We start from the raw sequence: 15767 nt of genomic DNA on the forward strand, positions 1-15767 counted from the left end.
AATCTTAACAAATCTTAATTTTTTTAGCTCCTTTTAAATTTCAACCCGACGCGTACGCCTATCATATTTGTAGATTATGGTATATTGGCTCATATGCCATAATAGCTAAGCCAATAAAATGTCTTGAATTGCATTATCCAATGATCCAGTTTTTAATAATAATGATTATAGCAAAGGTCATGATGATAAGTATCTGCTTCACTAAGGAACTTTCTAAAAATAATAAATAACAAGCTCCCAGGCCCTCTACTCTGAAAGTGTAGCACTAGAGATGCAGTAAAAAAAAGACACTTTCTTCTGAAAGTAATCAAAGTTATGGAAGAAGGGCTGAGAAGCACATCATTGCAATATAAAACAGAAAAAATACAAGCAATTGCTTGCCTTGAGTAGAGACAAACAGTACTTTGTTCTATGCAGTTCATTGATGCTCTCATCACTTCCTACTAATATTACTTAACTTACCATCGATGTGCCAGCATTAATTTGGCCCATCTGATAGATAGTGCCGTCGTCTGAGCTTCTTTTTCTTTCTCAAACTACTTGCCTCAGGATCAAGATCATGCAAGATTTGTGCAACCATGTTACGTGGGACGTGAATACTGTATTTTATATTAGGCAAATGCCACATTTTCCTGTAACCCGACAGGCAACCAGACCCTTGCATTTCCTCCTTGACTATGTTCTTTACTTCTTCCTCACTTCTCCAAGTCTCATTTCTTGATAATTTGTATTTCACAAGCCTTCGTTTAAGTGTTCGTACATTCATGCATATGTCATGCTTACTTCTCAAAAAAATGTTGATCACATCATACTTGTATCCGAGATGGAAATAGCGTTCAATAATCTCCCTTTCGGGGTCTACAAAAATCACAGAGCTACTGTCAAAAGTGCATTATTGAAATTCTGTTCACAGCAATGATCCAAAGGGATAAAGTTAAATTTAGATTTACCATCCTGAAAAGATTCCACTCCGGCCCCACAGTTATAGCAGTACTTTCCACCCTCTTGCACTTTTGTTTCACAAATTTGACATATAATCATCGTAACGTTTGCAAAATGGCGAGCAACGAATTACAGCCAGGCGCTAATACCCAGTGCCCACCCGTACTAATGTGCGCGAACAGGTTTGAACTCTCCGCGGAAGCGTTCCATTTCCAAGTTCTATACGGAAGAGGCAAAGAGTCCTACGGAAGAGCTACATTTCTATGTAAAAGCGACGGATTATACTACGGCAGGGCTAGATTTCTACGGAGGAATCTCGTGACTGTTTCCATAGAATAGCTATATTTCTAAGGAACGGTCGCAGATGTACAAGGAAAGATGGCAGAATTCTAAGGAAAGATGTTTAATTCTAAAAAGAACAGTTACGTTTTTACAGAACGACACTACATTTTCAAGTAGAAGCGTTGTCCCTTCTGGGCCACCGTAGATAGCAAGGTTGCAACGTTAGTTGCAGTTCTGGAGATGTTGGCTCCAAGGTTTTTTCAAGGCACGTAAATATAAAACCTCTGGTATCCAGTGTGCGGTACAATCGACAACCGGAAATCGCAAGTCAATGTTAAATTGGTCACGACAACTGGCATCGGTGATAATAAATTAAACGAAGAACCAATAAGTACAATCTTAAAATTTTTCTTCGTCCATTTAACTGGCCAGGTCCTTTTCTAAATCATAAAATAAACTAGATATGAAGAATTATTGAAATGGCTAAATTAATAAATAAAGAGGTTCTAATAATTTCAATTTTTAAACGATTCATTTCTTATCTGACAAAGACCAGACTCTGCAGAGTTGCGAAATGTGACCTACTCAAGAAACATACGTTTCATTGTTCGTCGAGAATTATTGCATTACTTCACGGTAGCTAATGACAGTCATGTTTCACGTCTAGTTTTGAGACGCTTACAGGATAAAATTTTAGAAAGAAGAATAACAACGGTTCAGGTCACGTTTCGCGAAAAAAGCCAGTCATTTCGCAATTTCCATGAAGAAAAGGCGCTTCAACGTTCACGGCGATATAACCAAATCACGTTTAAAACAAGCCACAGGGCCCTTCACGATCACGAAAAAACCCCATTTTCCCCTACAAAAATAAGAGTAATTGATTATTAGTAGTGGTACTATTAACATTATTAAATATGAGTTCTTAACCATTAATTGTTATGTATTATCCACACCCACGACTTTTATCCACACCCACACCCACACCCACACCCACGACCCACGACCATTAGTCAAACTCGATTGGTTTTAGTCTTAAATATTAAACAGTTTAATGCTAAAATGGCAAAGCTAGTGGCCTTTAGATAGATGTCTTACTTGAACAAGCTGAGCATCCAATACTTTATTGATCCTCTGTTCAATGACTGTAAATGCCCCATACTTAGCACTGTGACCTGGGCTGTCAGATCTACCATATCCAGAAAGAACAACACCACCTTCTAAATTTGATAATCTTTCTACCAATTTCTCCTGTTCTTCCTTCCACGTTTTTATGACAACAGGTATGAGGTAGTTCCTCTAATGTTTATGGTATGTCTGACGGCTAAGGCACTGTACCTCAGAATTTTCAGCATTCATAAAGTTTGGGAGATCATACTACCAGAGTAAAGAATGACAGCGGATAGCAACAGATTTCCAGCCGGTATGTTTTTTTTTTATATACAGTTGACTTCTCCACACGCGCGCATAGCTGCAGCTCAGAAATTTTTGGGTGACGTGGATTAGAGTGCCTACCAGATTAGATACCTCGGCTGTAGAGGGCTCAGTACACAGAGGGCAGAACTCAAAGAGTTGCTTCAAGCAGGAAAAAAATACGATGAACTTGCTTGCTTTCACTTTGTGGGTCTTCTGAACCTTTTTTACTGTGAGATGTCCTATGACAAAATGAAAAGTAAGTACGACTTTAAATAAAACTAAAAATAAGAAAAAAATAGGTGAAGTTTTCAAAAGAGGATGTCTTTCTACCTCGAAAGATTTTCTTCAGAGTTACTTGGTATTTTTTCCTCCTTCTCTACTTCTTCTTCCACCATGTCATGAGCAAGAATTAAATGTTTTGGAATATAGTCCATGTCTTTCTGATTATCGTCGCTGTGATCCCCAACACTCTTTACAGAACTACACAGAGGCGTAGAGCAGGTGGGTACAGGTGGTAAGTTTATGATCTCACATTGAACCTCGCTTCAAATTTGCTTCTTTTGGAAATTTATGCATTACATGCCCGGTTTTGTTTGAATTACTACAAAACTGGACGACAAAACGCTTTACCATTACGAAAAATTTGAATATATTCAAGAAAATTACAAGTAAAAAGTCGTGACGAGACCGGCAAACAACGGCTGCGAGGGAGACTTGCACGTATCAAACGCGATCGTAAAACGAAGCTTTTGACGTCAGTACAGGAACGTTTCACCCGTGACGTCACAGGAAAGAAGGTGCAATTCAAAATGGCGAATGTTTCGAGTTTGGAAAAGCTTTTTCCATGTGAAAATGGACTTTTGAGAAAAAACGAATTGCACTTTTGGTGTAATTGATATATTTGCTAAACAGCAATGTGAAAAGAAAATGTACGATTTTTGGGCTTACACGCCTTTTACCTACGCAAATGTCAATTTAATTGAATTGATAACTTCTAGAGCGCTTTTTTCATTCAATGATCAACAGCGCTTAACAACTTAGAATACTACAGTAAATTCAAATTTATAAAACTAATGGAAAATGATTGAATATCACGTAATTCAGCTGGCAGAGCGTTCCATAAGAACGGGGCAGTAGCAGAGAATGATCTGTCCCCCAATGTGGCAAGCATTTTCCCTTACTGGGTAAAGGCCTTAGATGGTTTTCAAATTCTTTTTCAAACACGATCAGCCATCGAGGAAATGAGAGATTGGGGAGAGTGAAACGAACAATTTCAAACGATACTAATTTACGAACACCTGTGCATGCGTCAAATTTCAGCACTTAATGGTCATTTGATATCATGCTTATTGACTGAATTCCGCTTTAGAAAGCTCTTTCTTTTCTCACTGACTCACGTGTAACTAAATTTATCTTTGAACCCTGTCATTTACTGCTGGAAGATTGAACAAATTCTACACGCTATCATGGATGCATTGCGGAACGTGTCTTGGAGAAGAAATCAGCCATCTCAGAGATGATTAGTTAGAAGACATGGTATTGAGAACAAGATTCTCAGGACTGGCCAAAAAAAATATAAATGTAAGGAATAAGTTAAGGGAATAAACTTCCAGGTCTTTCGTTGGAAGTTTAAAAGTTAAATGATCCGAGAGCGGAAGGAAGAAAAGCAACCAGGAGCTAGTATTTAAGAGGGAAGTAAAATTGGAACCAAAAGGTCGAGACAGCAGAAAGCAAATCGTTATCTTCAAGAAGAGTACGACATTTTTTAATTTCGAAGACATGTTTCGATGTTACGAACATCATCGTCAGTTACAGAATATTTGAAAAACCGTTAGGGCTAGTTTGACCATGTAACGGTTTTTCAAATATTCTGTAACTGACGATGATGTTCGTAACATCGAAACATGTCTTCGAAATTAAAAAATGTCGTACTCTTCTTGAAGTAAAATTGATGTTAATCATTGGCCATTGAGCGGATTAAAAAAAATGGATTAATCTATATTTTCTTAAAAACTAAAGAAACAGCAAAAATCATTTAATTTTCCTTTATTTTTTTTGGAAGGAAAAACTTGGCTTTAGATTCGGTTAATGATTAGCCCATAGTTAATTGCAGGTGGTTCTACATAATACCTGACCAGAGATTTTGAATACTTAAAGTGCACCTGACCCCAAATTTTTTTTTCACTTAAAAAATCTTCATGCTTTGGTGAGTATTTCTTCGAAAAAACTGTTGGATTTGGTTAGATCCTCAATTTTTTATGGCCCGTTTAAGTCGAGATCCGAATGGACCACAACCGCGTAAATGGGGATCTGGGCAGAATAGACTTGTGACGTCACTTCGAGAGGACGCTCAAGGAATTCTCAGCCAGTCGTCGATCTGCGAAAGCCTTTCTAGCACGAGATTCATTCTATTTGGTCTTCGTAGCCTGTGAAATTCAAGTGAAAATGACAATGTCTTCCGAATCATCGGACCTTGAGACGAGCCTCGACTCAGACGACTCGGAAACTAATTTTATCGCTGGATACGAACTTTAAAACGAAGGGCAGTCATTCCGCGTTTCCCCATTATCACCAGAAACCTCAAGCGATTCACGCGATGACCATGCTGCTAATACTGACGAGCCACTGCCTGAGGCAGAATGGATAGAAAAATACTAAGAAGAAATGAAGGCTAACGCAGACTGAGCTCGAACGAAGCCCTAAGGACCAGTCACGGGGCAATGTAGAACTGAAGGAATGGTGAGATTCGCGGGTTTCTCTCTTATATACATAGTCGCGTGAGCCTTAGTTATGCATTACATGTGTTGGAACGATTGCTTCTGGCGCTATTGTGTATGTATTTCTTGGATGATTTTTCTGCTAACATAAATTTTCTGAACTTTAGGTGCAAGCGTGGAAATTGCAATGTCGCTTTGTTACAAAACATCAGTGAGTGTTATTGTTGTTGTGAACTGGAAGGCTGCGAAGAATCGATCAAGAGTAACTTTGTCATACAAGATCTTGCCCCTGATGTTAACCTGACCTGTGTCACTGAACGCCCAGGATTTCATCCCGTTTGTCTTCAGAAGTGGAGTCTGAGATTAGCTGCGGACAAGTTCAAAACCAAAGGGAAGGAAAGGTATCGGCAGACGGGAAGCGAAGAAAGGTTAACAATATTTACTGCTGGTTGGTGTGATTCCTATTCGAGTTTACCAAAACATATCGCACCTGGATTTTCAAGCTTTGAAGTTCGAAATAGTCTCGTTTGAAAACTGACGCATAAAAAATATCCCGATGTTTGAAAGTGACTTTTGTCGTCTGTCGATTGACTTTGTTGAGAGTCTACGGGAAACCATCACCGTTCTTTTGCTTCGATTACTCAGGGGTTGTTCGTCCTCTGCTACATGTACTTCATTATGAACTGTCGAGAAAGCGGTTATTCCGAAGTTGTCTCGCTCTAAATACGGATTTGATAGAGTTTTTTGGTCCTTCAACAACGTGTAGTTTCGAACAACATCATCTGGCTTGAAATGCCTCGAGCATATCACAGAACTCTTCGATGGCTCCCATTTAGCACGTTTCAGTCTCATAAAATCTATCCATCTCTTCCTTCGTTTCCTCGCCTCTGGACGCTCATCGCCGTAAAACGGTATCGTATGGAGCGCTATTCCATTCTCCAAGCTTCTGACGTTACAACAACCCCCAACAACACCTCTGTGCGGCATGTTTGCGACCAATATCGATCTTACCTTCCAAACATAACCCGTGAACTGTCCAAAATGGCGCGAAATACAGATTGTTGGGTTCTCGAAGTGACGTCACATTAGTCGCCAGACTCTTGATACTTGAAAAGCGGTCGTGAGCCAAAATGGCTGTGATTTTAATGCGATTTTCCGTACTTGAACGGGCCACAAAACTTCAAGGATTTGACCAAATCCAAAACTTTTGTCGAAGAGATACTCACCAAAGTATGAAGACTTTTTTTAAACGAAAAAAAATTAGGGGTCAGGTGCACTCACAGGGTTGTGAATTAATTTGAAACTTTTTTCCAATTTCTAGACAAAGGAATCTGTCAAAAATGTGTTTAGAGTCAAAACATTAGTAAAGTAAATTAAAGTAAAGTGTTTCCACACAGTGGTTCTTCATCTCTCACTAACTAAATACATTATAGGATAAACTAAAACCGATTTAATATTGACAATCATAAACTTAAAAAAGCTAAACATTCCAGTCTGTATACACCTAAAACTTGAACTAATTTAAAGTTACTAAAGGCGTGCCTTCGCCCGGTTTTCTAAGTATTTAAATAAACGCGATGTAAAAATATGCAAATCACCTCAGGTTTTCAGTTCCTTTAGTAGATTATTAAATAAAACGGCCGAGGTGTCTTGAAAGGTACCTTTTTTAAAGGAACCTGTAGTCTAATACAGTCTGATGAGCGCAGCTCTCTACGTATAGGGAATCGTTGTAAGTTCAGATATGTTGGCCATTGTTTAAAATAAAGCGCTTTAAAGGTGAACTTCGGCAAATTAAAATCCCTTCTTTCCTCCACAAGGGGCCAATATCGCTTTAAAATGTCTCCAGTGTTATTGACATATCTGCCATAAGCAAAGCTTGCAGCAGAAAACCCAATTTTTGAACGCGCTTCAGCAATTATCGCGGCAGAGGTGAAAAGACGGAGTCACAATAGTCGAGTCTTGATAACACAAGTAATTCTGCAAGTCTCTTTCTTAGGTTGAAGTCTGTAAAGTGTTTCAAGTTACGAAGTGTACGTAACACTCCATAAGAGGCATTTGGCACATCCTTGACATGATCATTCCACTTAAAATTCTCTTGAAGTTTTACTCCCAGTAACTTTGTTTCACTCACTCATTCCAACTGGTGATTCGAGATTTCCAATTAGGTCTTTTATGAAAAGTGCTTATTTATTTATTTAATCACTTTCACCAGAGTGTGGTGAGGGTCGCACAACAGAGCGAGGCTCCAAATTAAGTGCGCCCTATATCCCACCCATCCCACCCCAGGGGAGGACATCCATCACACAGTAATCTCGTGTGTGGGAAATTAACGTCTCCTACCCCAACCCTGCAGGAGACGGGACCTCCATTTATTCGTCCCTATCCGAGAAGACTAGAATATCTAACCATTTCTTGATGTTATAGAAAGGTAGCAAATTCTTCTCAATTATTTTAAGACCCTGAGTGTTGGTCCGGCCGGGGCTCGAACCCTCGACCTCCCGCATAACAGTCCAGCGCTCTATCCATTGAGCTAACCGGGAGGCTTAAAGGTCTATTATGGACATTCAGCGACAGCTTAAATTTTGGGAATATCAATAATGATTACATGGCAATTTAAAAATTCGTTTTAAAATCTTGGCGAATATTTCTTACGGCGTCTATTTCTCCTGGCTTTCAGGGGAAACAGACAGGGATTCAATCGTCGCCAACAGAGTATAAAGGGAGATTATCAAATTCAAGGAGAGAGGGGGTGAAAAAATATCATAGAGTCTTATGGAGGAAACATGATTATGTAAATTTTATCATGATTCAAACAAATCCTCCGAGTTTCCCCCCCCCCCCCCCCGCGACTGTCAAGGACATATACCTCAAAACGTGTCTTGGAGAGAACCGAGGTGTTACAAAATCGATGATACGAAAAGTTCCGCAACGTATCGTTGATTGAGATAAGTAAACCAAACTCTATTAACTGTTCAGAATGTATTATTTTCTTCCTGAGGGATTTTTTATTGTTATCCTAATAAACACAGCTACCTGTCACTCTTGAATAAGCTATAGAAACTAAAGGTAAAGGTAAAGTCTGTTTACGAGCCCAGTGGCCCACTAGGCCGGTGCTTAACTCCGGTTTCTGTAGCATAAAGCGACTAGGAGTATTTCTACTCCCTCTGGATGGGATGCCAGTCCATCGTAGGGTTATCCCCAGGATTAAATTGCCAGTACCCATTTATACACCTGGGTGAAGAGAGGCACTGTGAGAGTAAAATGTCTTGCCTAAGAACACAACACAATGTCCCGGCCGGGGCTCGAACCCGGACCACTCGATCCGGAGTCGAGCGCACTAACCATGAGGCCACCGCGCCTCCACCCATATAGCAATTAAAATGAGCTTTATATTTTTGTCCTTATTTAATGCCTCTTATGTTTCTTAATTCATCTTTGAACCCTGTCATTTACCACTGGAAGATGAGACACATTCGACACGCTATTATAAACATATTGCAAAAGATGCTGGGAGCAGAGATTGGCCATTTCGGATGAGCCAAAAGCAGTCTTGGAATAAAAATCAGCCATCTCGCGTAATTTACGACTGCATTGTTCTTCAATTTTCTCTCATTCTAAGAACTCATGCCACGAGAATAGGATTCCTTTTGTTGACGTTCTTCACTTTTGAAGGGAAAGATAACATTTTAGGTAGAAAGTGGAATCAGTTAGAGAATCACTGCCCGTAATAAGTAGACTTTTTACAGCTTAAGAATCGCTACACGTTCTTTGATCTGGAAAAGAGGTTCCTATCTGTTAAAGGCGAGTTAATATCATGAAAAAGTTGTTTTGCAATTATCTTGACCGCCTCCATCTTTTAATATGTCTGACGTAAGTTCTTTCTTTGTCATTGGTTATCGGCTTACATCATAAGAACCCACACCATCAGAAGGCCATTCCTTTTGTTCAAGACTACAGCTTTTGGGAGGAAAGCAACATTCTAGGCAGAAAGTGGAATCAGGCAAGGAATCGTTGCCCAAACTAAGGAAAATTGTCCTGCGGTCTAAAGAGTAGTTAGATACTCTTGACGTTCCTATTCATTTACAAGTGGGTTGATATCATGAATGAATTGTTTTGTAACGAGTCCTCGCAATTTTTCTCCATAGACGCCGAACTTAAAGATTTTCGTTCGACTTTGATCGCCAACTGTGTTGTCAACAGTTTTTTTACTTACACCACTATCATGTTAAATATCGTGACGATCTATGCCATACGCAAAACTTCGACAGTGCCACAAACTTTGAAAACTCTGCTGCTGAGTCTTGCCTGCTCTGATGTTGCGGTTGGTTTGTTTACTCAACCGATATACACTCTCTCTCTTGTCAAGTGGCTACAACCAGACAATCCAAGCTGTAATACTTACCGGTTGCTGAGGATTTCAAGTTACTTTTTTTCAGCTGCTTCGTTCTCTGGTGTTGTGGCTGTAAGTGTAGACAGGTTTTTAGCTGTTCATCTTCATCTCAGATACCAAGAGCTTGTAACTCATAAGCGTGTTGTTATTTTGGTGATAAGCATGTGGGTATGCAGTGCATTTGTTTCTTCGATGATATTGTGGGAGTTGCGCAGTACTCAGGATCTCATTCTTTTAGTTTGGGTAGCTTTTGGTTTCATTCTGACATTTGTGATGTACATCAGGATATATTTAACTGTCCGAAGACACAAGAATCAGATTCAGTCCATGCAAATTCGAGAGGAAGCTCAATCTGATGAGATGAAACATTTCGCTGTCCTTATTAAATCGACGGTTAACATATTCTATGTATATCTTTTGTTTTTATGTTGTAATTTGCCTTTTGTTATTTGCCGTGGTGTTATTCGAATCTATGGCTCGACTTATGCTTTCAGAAAATTGAATCTTTTCTCATGGACTTGTGTGTACCTTAGTTCATCTTTAAACCCTGTCATTTACTGTTGGAAGATGAGACACATTCGATACGTCATCATAAATATACTGCGAAAGATGTCTTGGAGCAGCAAGCGGCCATTTCGGATAGACTACAATCGATCATCAAGTGTCGTCCATGTTGATAACTGATCTACTCTGTGTGACTTACAAGGAGCGAGCGCGGTTTGTTGATGACAAATGAAATAGGAACAAACAAAATTGAACCAAAGAGAAAGGAAAATTGATGCTGATTATCGGCTATTGAGTGGATTGAAAACGATAATATATTGTTTGATATACTCGAAAACCAAACAGACAGCAAAAAGCATTGCATTTGCCTTTACAATTTTAACTTAGTCGAGGCAGAACTCTGCTATGAAAACGAAAACTGAGGTTGCTTTTGAGTTAGTGATTAGCCCGCAGATGTTTGTATGCGATTCTACAAAATACCTAACCAAGAAGTTTTGAGAACTTGAAATAAAGGACATTTTCTTATCTCCTTTCGCTTAGACGCAAATGACAGATAGGTTTTTGAATTATTTTAACATTTCTTTTCAATTTCTAGACAAAATGATGAGTCAGAGATGTGCGATAAAGAAAAAATTGGGCTGTAATAAAAGGTGTTTAAAATTTTATTTTGACAGACAATCGACAGCTTAAATTTCGGGCATATCTATGATGATTACATACGTTGCCATTTCAACTGCAAAATCTTGCCTCGATTCCTCCATTCGCGTATGCGCTCTGACGAAGGGCTAACGCTCGAAACGTCAGCTTTGAAACTCATTACGGTGGCCATTACATTATCAACTCAGTTGATAAAACCAAAATTATCTTGTTATTACTCCCCCACCGACGCTACACCAAAGTTTGTTTAGAAACTCATTCCCTTTATTCATAAACTAAACATTGTTTACTATTCAGAATGAATTATGATTTGAAGGTTTTTGCATGTTTTATTACTATTCCAATAAACATAGCTAGCTGTCACTCTGGAATAAACGAAAAAAAATAAAGTAAGCTTAGTATTTTTTCTTTCTCAATAACCCTCATGTTTTCTAACTCATCTTTAAACCCTGTTTTTACTGCTGAAAGATGAGACACACTCGACACGCTGACTCACTTAGGAACATATCACGGAGGGGAAATTAGCCATCTCGCGTAATTTACAGTCAGTATTCAAGTATCGTCCATGTTAATAACTGAATACCTCTGAGTGACTAAAAAACGAGACATAGAGAAAATTGTCGATTACAAAATACAATTGAACATCTTCACCGCCATCATCTGTTGATACGCCTGACGTAAGTTCTTTCTTTGTCATTGGTTATCATAACCTAGTGATATAGGTTCTTAGGTTGTAAGCCGGCGGCTCACAACCTAAGAACCCATAGCACTATAAGACCATTATTTTTTTTGAACACTATCACGTTGTGGGGAAAGGCACTTTTAGGCTGGAAGTAGAATTAGTTACGAAGAAATTGTCCTGTGTGCTGAAGAATCGCAAGACATTCTTGACGTTCCTTGTGAGTTAAATATCATGAGTGAATTAGTTTGTGACAAGTTATCGCGATTTCTCCCCATATACGCCGAACTTGCAGATCTTCGCTCTACTTTTATCGCCAAGTGTGTATTGAACAATTTCCTAACTTAGATCGCCATCATGTTGAACACTGTGACAATCTACGCCATTTACAAAACTTCAACAAGGACAATAACTTAACAAACTCTGCTGCGGAGTCTTGCCTGCTCTGATGTTGCTTTCAGTCTGTAAATTCAACCATTATACAGGTTTTTTTAAATAATATTTTATTTTTATGAAATGGCTTCAGTTAAAGGATCCTGGCTGTAACACTTACCGAGCGCTGAGTATTTCAGGTAGTTTATTTCTAGCTGCCTCGTACAGCGGTGTTGTGGCTGTAAGTGTAGACAGGTTCTTGGCACTTCATTTTCATCTCAGATATCGAGAGCTTCTAACTCACAAACGTGTTTTTCTTTTGATGATCGGTATTTGGGTGTATAGTGCATTTGTTTCTTTGATGAGATTGTGGGGGTTAGTCAGTACTTGGACTCTTATTTTTGTTTCTGCAGCTTTCTGTGTAATTCTCGCATTTGTGGTCTACATCAGGATATATTTAATTGTCCGACGGCACAAGATTCAGATGCAGTCCGTGCAAATACAAAACGGGTCTCAGTCTGATGAAATAAAAAAGACTTTGCCGTCTTCATTAGATCCATGACTTGGTATATTCTACGTATATCTCGTGTTTATAGTTTTTTGTTTGCCTGTTTTGATTTGCATTTCCGTTAATGGCATTTATGACTCGAGCGTCGTTTTAAAGAAACTTTTTCTCTCCTTACAGACTCTTGCGTATCTCAATTAATTTTTAAACCCTGTCATTTACTGTTGGAAGATGAGAAACATTCGACACTATCATGAACGTACTGCTGAACGTATCTTGGTGATTAAATCAGCTATTTCGGATAAACTACAATCGATCAGCGAGTGTCGTCTATTTTGAAAACTGATGGACTCTGTGTGAAATTGTAATTATGGATGCAAATGAAAGTAGACGTAGACACGATATTACTCAAGATGTTCTTCGCCCCTTAGAATAGGGATTGAAAACAAATAAGGGTAGTCGCGGAACTGAGCTTTGTATAGGGGTTTCTTTTATCCCTTGTAAGTTTTTCCGATGACTCAGAACTGTTTTGCAAAATCTCTGAAAACTAGCACTGACGACTGAATGACTTGCCAGTTTAAAATACAACAGAAGAAAACCTGTCTCATCCATTATTCTGCCTCAATAGCTCAATTTTGTATTGAACTACGCCGTAAGAGGGGGGAAATACGAATTTCTTCCTCTTAATAAACAGTAAACTCCTTTACCCCTCTTTAAGTGAAATTTGAAGAAAATTTTAAGCGAGCAGGTAATGAGAATGACAAAGATAATCAAGATTAGGGAACATGGTATAAAAAGCGAGATTTTCAAATAAATAAAGGTAAGAAATGAGTGAAGGGAACATACTTCCATGTCTTTCATTTGAAGATGAAAAAGTTAAATGGTCCTACGACTAAATGAGGAGCGTCACAGCAAGAGCGTCACGTTTCGTCCTCAGAAAGAAAAATAAACAGAAGCTGGTATTTAAGAGGTTAAAGAAAATTGATGGTAATAATTTCTATCGAGTGGATTAAAAAAATAAGGATGCTCGATACGGTTGAAAATTGAATGAAATAGGGAAAAACCTTTCGTTTTCCTTTACACTTTTGACAGAAAAACTAGGTCGAAAGAGAAAACTGAACATGAGAACGAAAACAGAGGCAGCCTTAGAGTTATTGATTACCTCGCACGAGTTTGCAGGTGGTTGTAGATAATACCTGAGCGGGAAGTTCTGAGAAATTAAAATCAAGCACCTTTTTCCTGGTTGTCTCCTTTCGCTTAGTTGAATAATTCATTTCCATTTCTAAGCGGAAAAAGTGGGTCAATAATTGGAAAAGTGTCAGAATATTAGTCTCTATGAAAAGTGCTAAAAAGTATATTTTGACATACAATCGACAGCCTAAAATTCATGTATATCTATTATGATTACGTGGCGATTTGAAGATTCATTTCAAAATCTCCCAGAGTATTTGTAACAGAGTAGATTTCTCCTGGCTTTCAGGGATAACGGGGAGGGGATCATTCGTCGCCTGTAGAGTATAAAAGGAGGGTGGGATAATTAAAAACTGACTGATCAATAATTAGGGAGGAGATCATAAAAATATTTCAGAGTATCACGGGGGATAATGTAAGTTTTATCTTGACATAACCAGAATCCTTCGGCCCTCTCCCCCCTTCTTTTTTTGCAGACGTGAAATAGAAACCAGTCCTGTAGAAAGATAATGGCCTGCTTGTAGGCGGTAGTTTGTGTTTGCCGCTCTGTGACGAGGGGCTACCGCTCGAAACGTCAGTTTTTAGGAGTTTGTTTTAGAATTATTGTACTGAGCGAGAATTTAAACGAGTTCAAGAAACTTACTTCTACTCGTGTTGAAGCGAACGGAGGTAACCAAGGAAAAAAGTTTAATCGTTTCCGATTGATACCCAAATTGCTTATGTTCCTTCATTTCATTGTTGATTTTAGTCTAAGTGAAACCTGCGTTTAATAGGGATTGTAAAAGAATCGAAATAGGAGAAAGGAAAACGTTATTGACACTTTTTTACTTCTGAGATGCAATAAAAATCCAGACGTAGCTCTTCACAAGAGGATGACAACACTGGTGGCTTTTATTGGACGTCAAGATATTAGACCAGAGATCTCTGCAGATGGCTCAGACGTGTGCTAAGGGGGAAAATTTTCACAATTCAATTGATTTTCGTGTTAAACAGTTTACCCCAATTTTAAAGAAGTATGAAAGGAATACATGTGTTGTACAACACAAGAAGCTGTTATGTTAAACACGGTTTAAAATGATTAACTTCATAGAGGGGGCTTAATCGATGTGTGTTGACTTCAAATTTAGCACATTGAACAGAATAATTACAAGTTAATGAATAGTTAAAATCTACGGAAAATTCATACAGTTTCTCGTGTCTCTGTTTCTGTTTCTCTGATTACCATTTTAAGCATATTTCGCTGGTGTGAATGAGATATAAGATATACTCAGAAAATTAAGCCTTGTGAGAAAATTGTCGAAACTCATTTTGACAGTTGCCATGACATTTAACTTCGACTGTGATTAAGCATGTAAAGTACAATTGAATTTCCTGACTGCCTCCGTCTGCTGATATGCCCGACGTAAGTTCTTTATTTGTCATCGGCTTATATCATATTGTAACTGGCTTACATCTGAAGAACCCATATCATAATCAGTGTATACCTTTTGTTGAGCTTCATCACTTTTCCGAAAAAAAGAACATTTTATGCAGAATCACTGCCAACACAATTTTTTAAGTGCAGATTTTCTGAAGTAAAGAAAATTTGCTAAAAACCAATATCAAAGAGACGCTTCTTTGCCACTTCAGTATATGCTGGGTAACATGTACTCTACAATGTATCTTTTTGACTAGGACACTATTTAAGAAGAAAAGTTTAATAGTCTATAAAAACCACTCCACAGTTGAATTGATTACAACAGCTTTTACGACAAAGAAATAATTTCTTTTGAGAACTATTTACTGAAATTTATACATACGTGCCTTAGATATACCAAGTAGGATATGGCATATCTGACAGCGAGGGTCTATGGAGGGTCTATGGAGGGTCTATGTCTAGATCGATTATAGCTGAACATCTTACATTAAACCATGTTAATGGAAGGTCTATGGAAATTTCCATGCACATGTTTAGATCAATTATAGCTGAACATCTAACATTATACCATGTTAATGGAAGGTCAGATCTATGGAAATTTCCATGCACATGTCTAGATCGATTATCGCTGAACGTCTTACATTTTACCATGTTAGTAGAAGGTCTATGGGTTTCGAAGGCTGTCACAGCCGGGAAGT

General features: G+C 38.4%; 2 protein-coding genes and 1 pseudogene across 2 annotated transcripts; 1 reads left to right on the forward strand and 2 right to left on the reverse strand.

The window, feature by feature from the left end:
* The window catches only part of LOC148730833 (uncharacterized), a 10308-nt pseudogene extending 7237 nt beyond the window's left edge, over positions 1–3071 (reverse strand).
* On the reverse strand, positions 479–1053 carry LOC148730835 (uncharacterized). Its single transcript, XM_088760733.1, has 2 exons — positions 951–1053; positions 479–858 (listed from the first exon to the last, which is right to left on the reverse strand). The coding sequence occupies exons 1-2, from the start codon at positions 1039–1041 to the stop codon at positions 479–481; spliced, it is 471 nt and encodes a 156-aa protein (XP_088616859.1). The 5' UTR covers positions 1042–1053.
* Positions 3072–9087: 6016 nt separating the features above from the next.
* Positions 9088–13302, forward strand: LOC148730836 (adenosine receptor A1-like). Its single transcript, XM_088761735.1, has one exon. The coding sequence runs from the start codon at positions 9454–9456 to the stop codon at positions 10426–10428; it is 975 nt and encodes a 324-aa protein (XP_088617861.1). The 5' UTR covers positions 9088–9453; the 3' UTR covers positions 10429–13302.
* The last annotated feature ends 2465 nt before the right edge of the window (positions 13303–15767 follow it).

This window comes from Stylophora pistillata, chromosome 5, assembly GCF_964205215.1.
Source record: "Stylophora pistillata chromosome 5, jaStyPist1.2, whole genome shotgun sequence".
Classification (NCBI taxonomy): domain Eukaryota; kingdom Metazoa; phylum Cnidaria; class Anthozoa; order Scleractinia; family Pocilloporidae; genus Stylophora; species Stylophora pistillata.

Excerpts from the sequence above, each read along its gene's own strand:
- LOC148730836 (XM_088761735.1), top strand. The coding sequence starts at position 9,454 with ATGAATGAATTGTTTTGTAACGAGTCCTCGCAATTTTTCTCCATAGAC.
- LOC148730835 (XM_088760733.1), bottom strand. The coding sequence starts at position 1,041 with ATGATTATATGTCAAATTTGTGAAACAAAAGTGCAAGAGGGTGGAAAG. Across the intron at positions 859-950 it reads AGTGGAATCTTTTCAGGATG|ACCCCGAAAGGGAGATTATT; the intron begins GTAAATCTAAAT and ends TGATTTTTGTAG.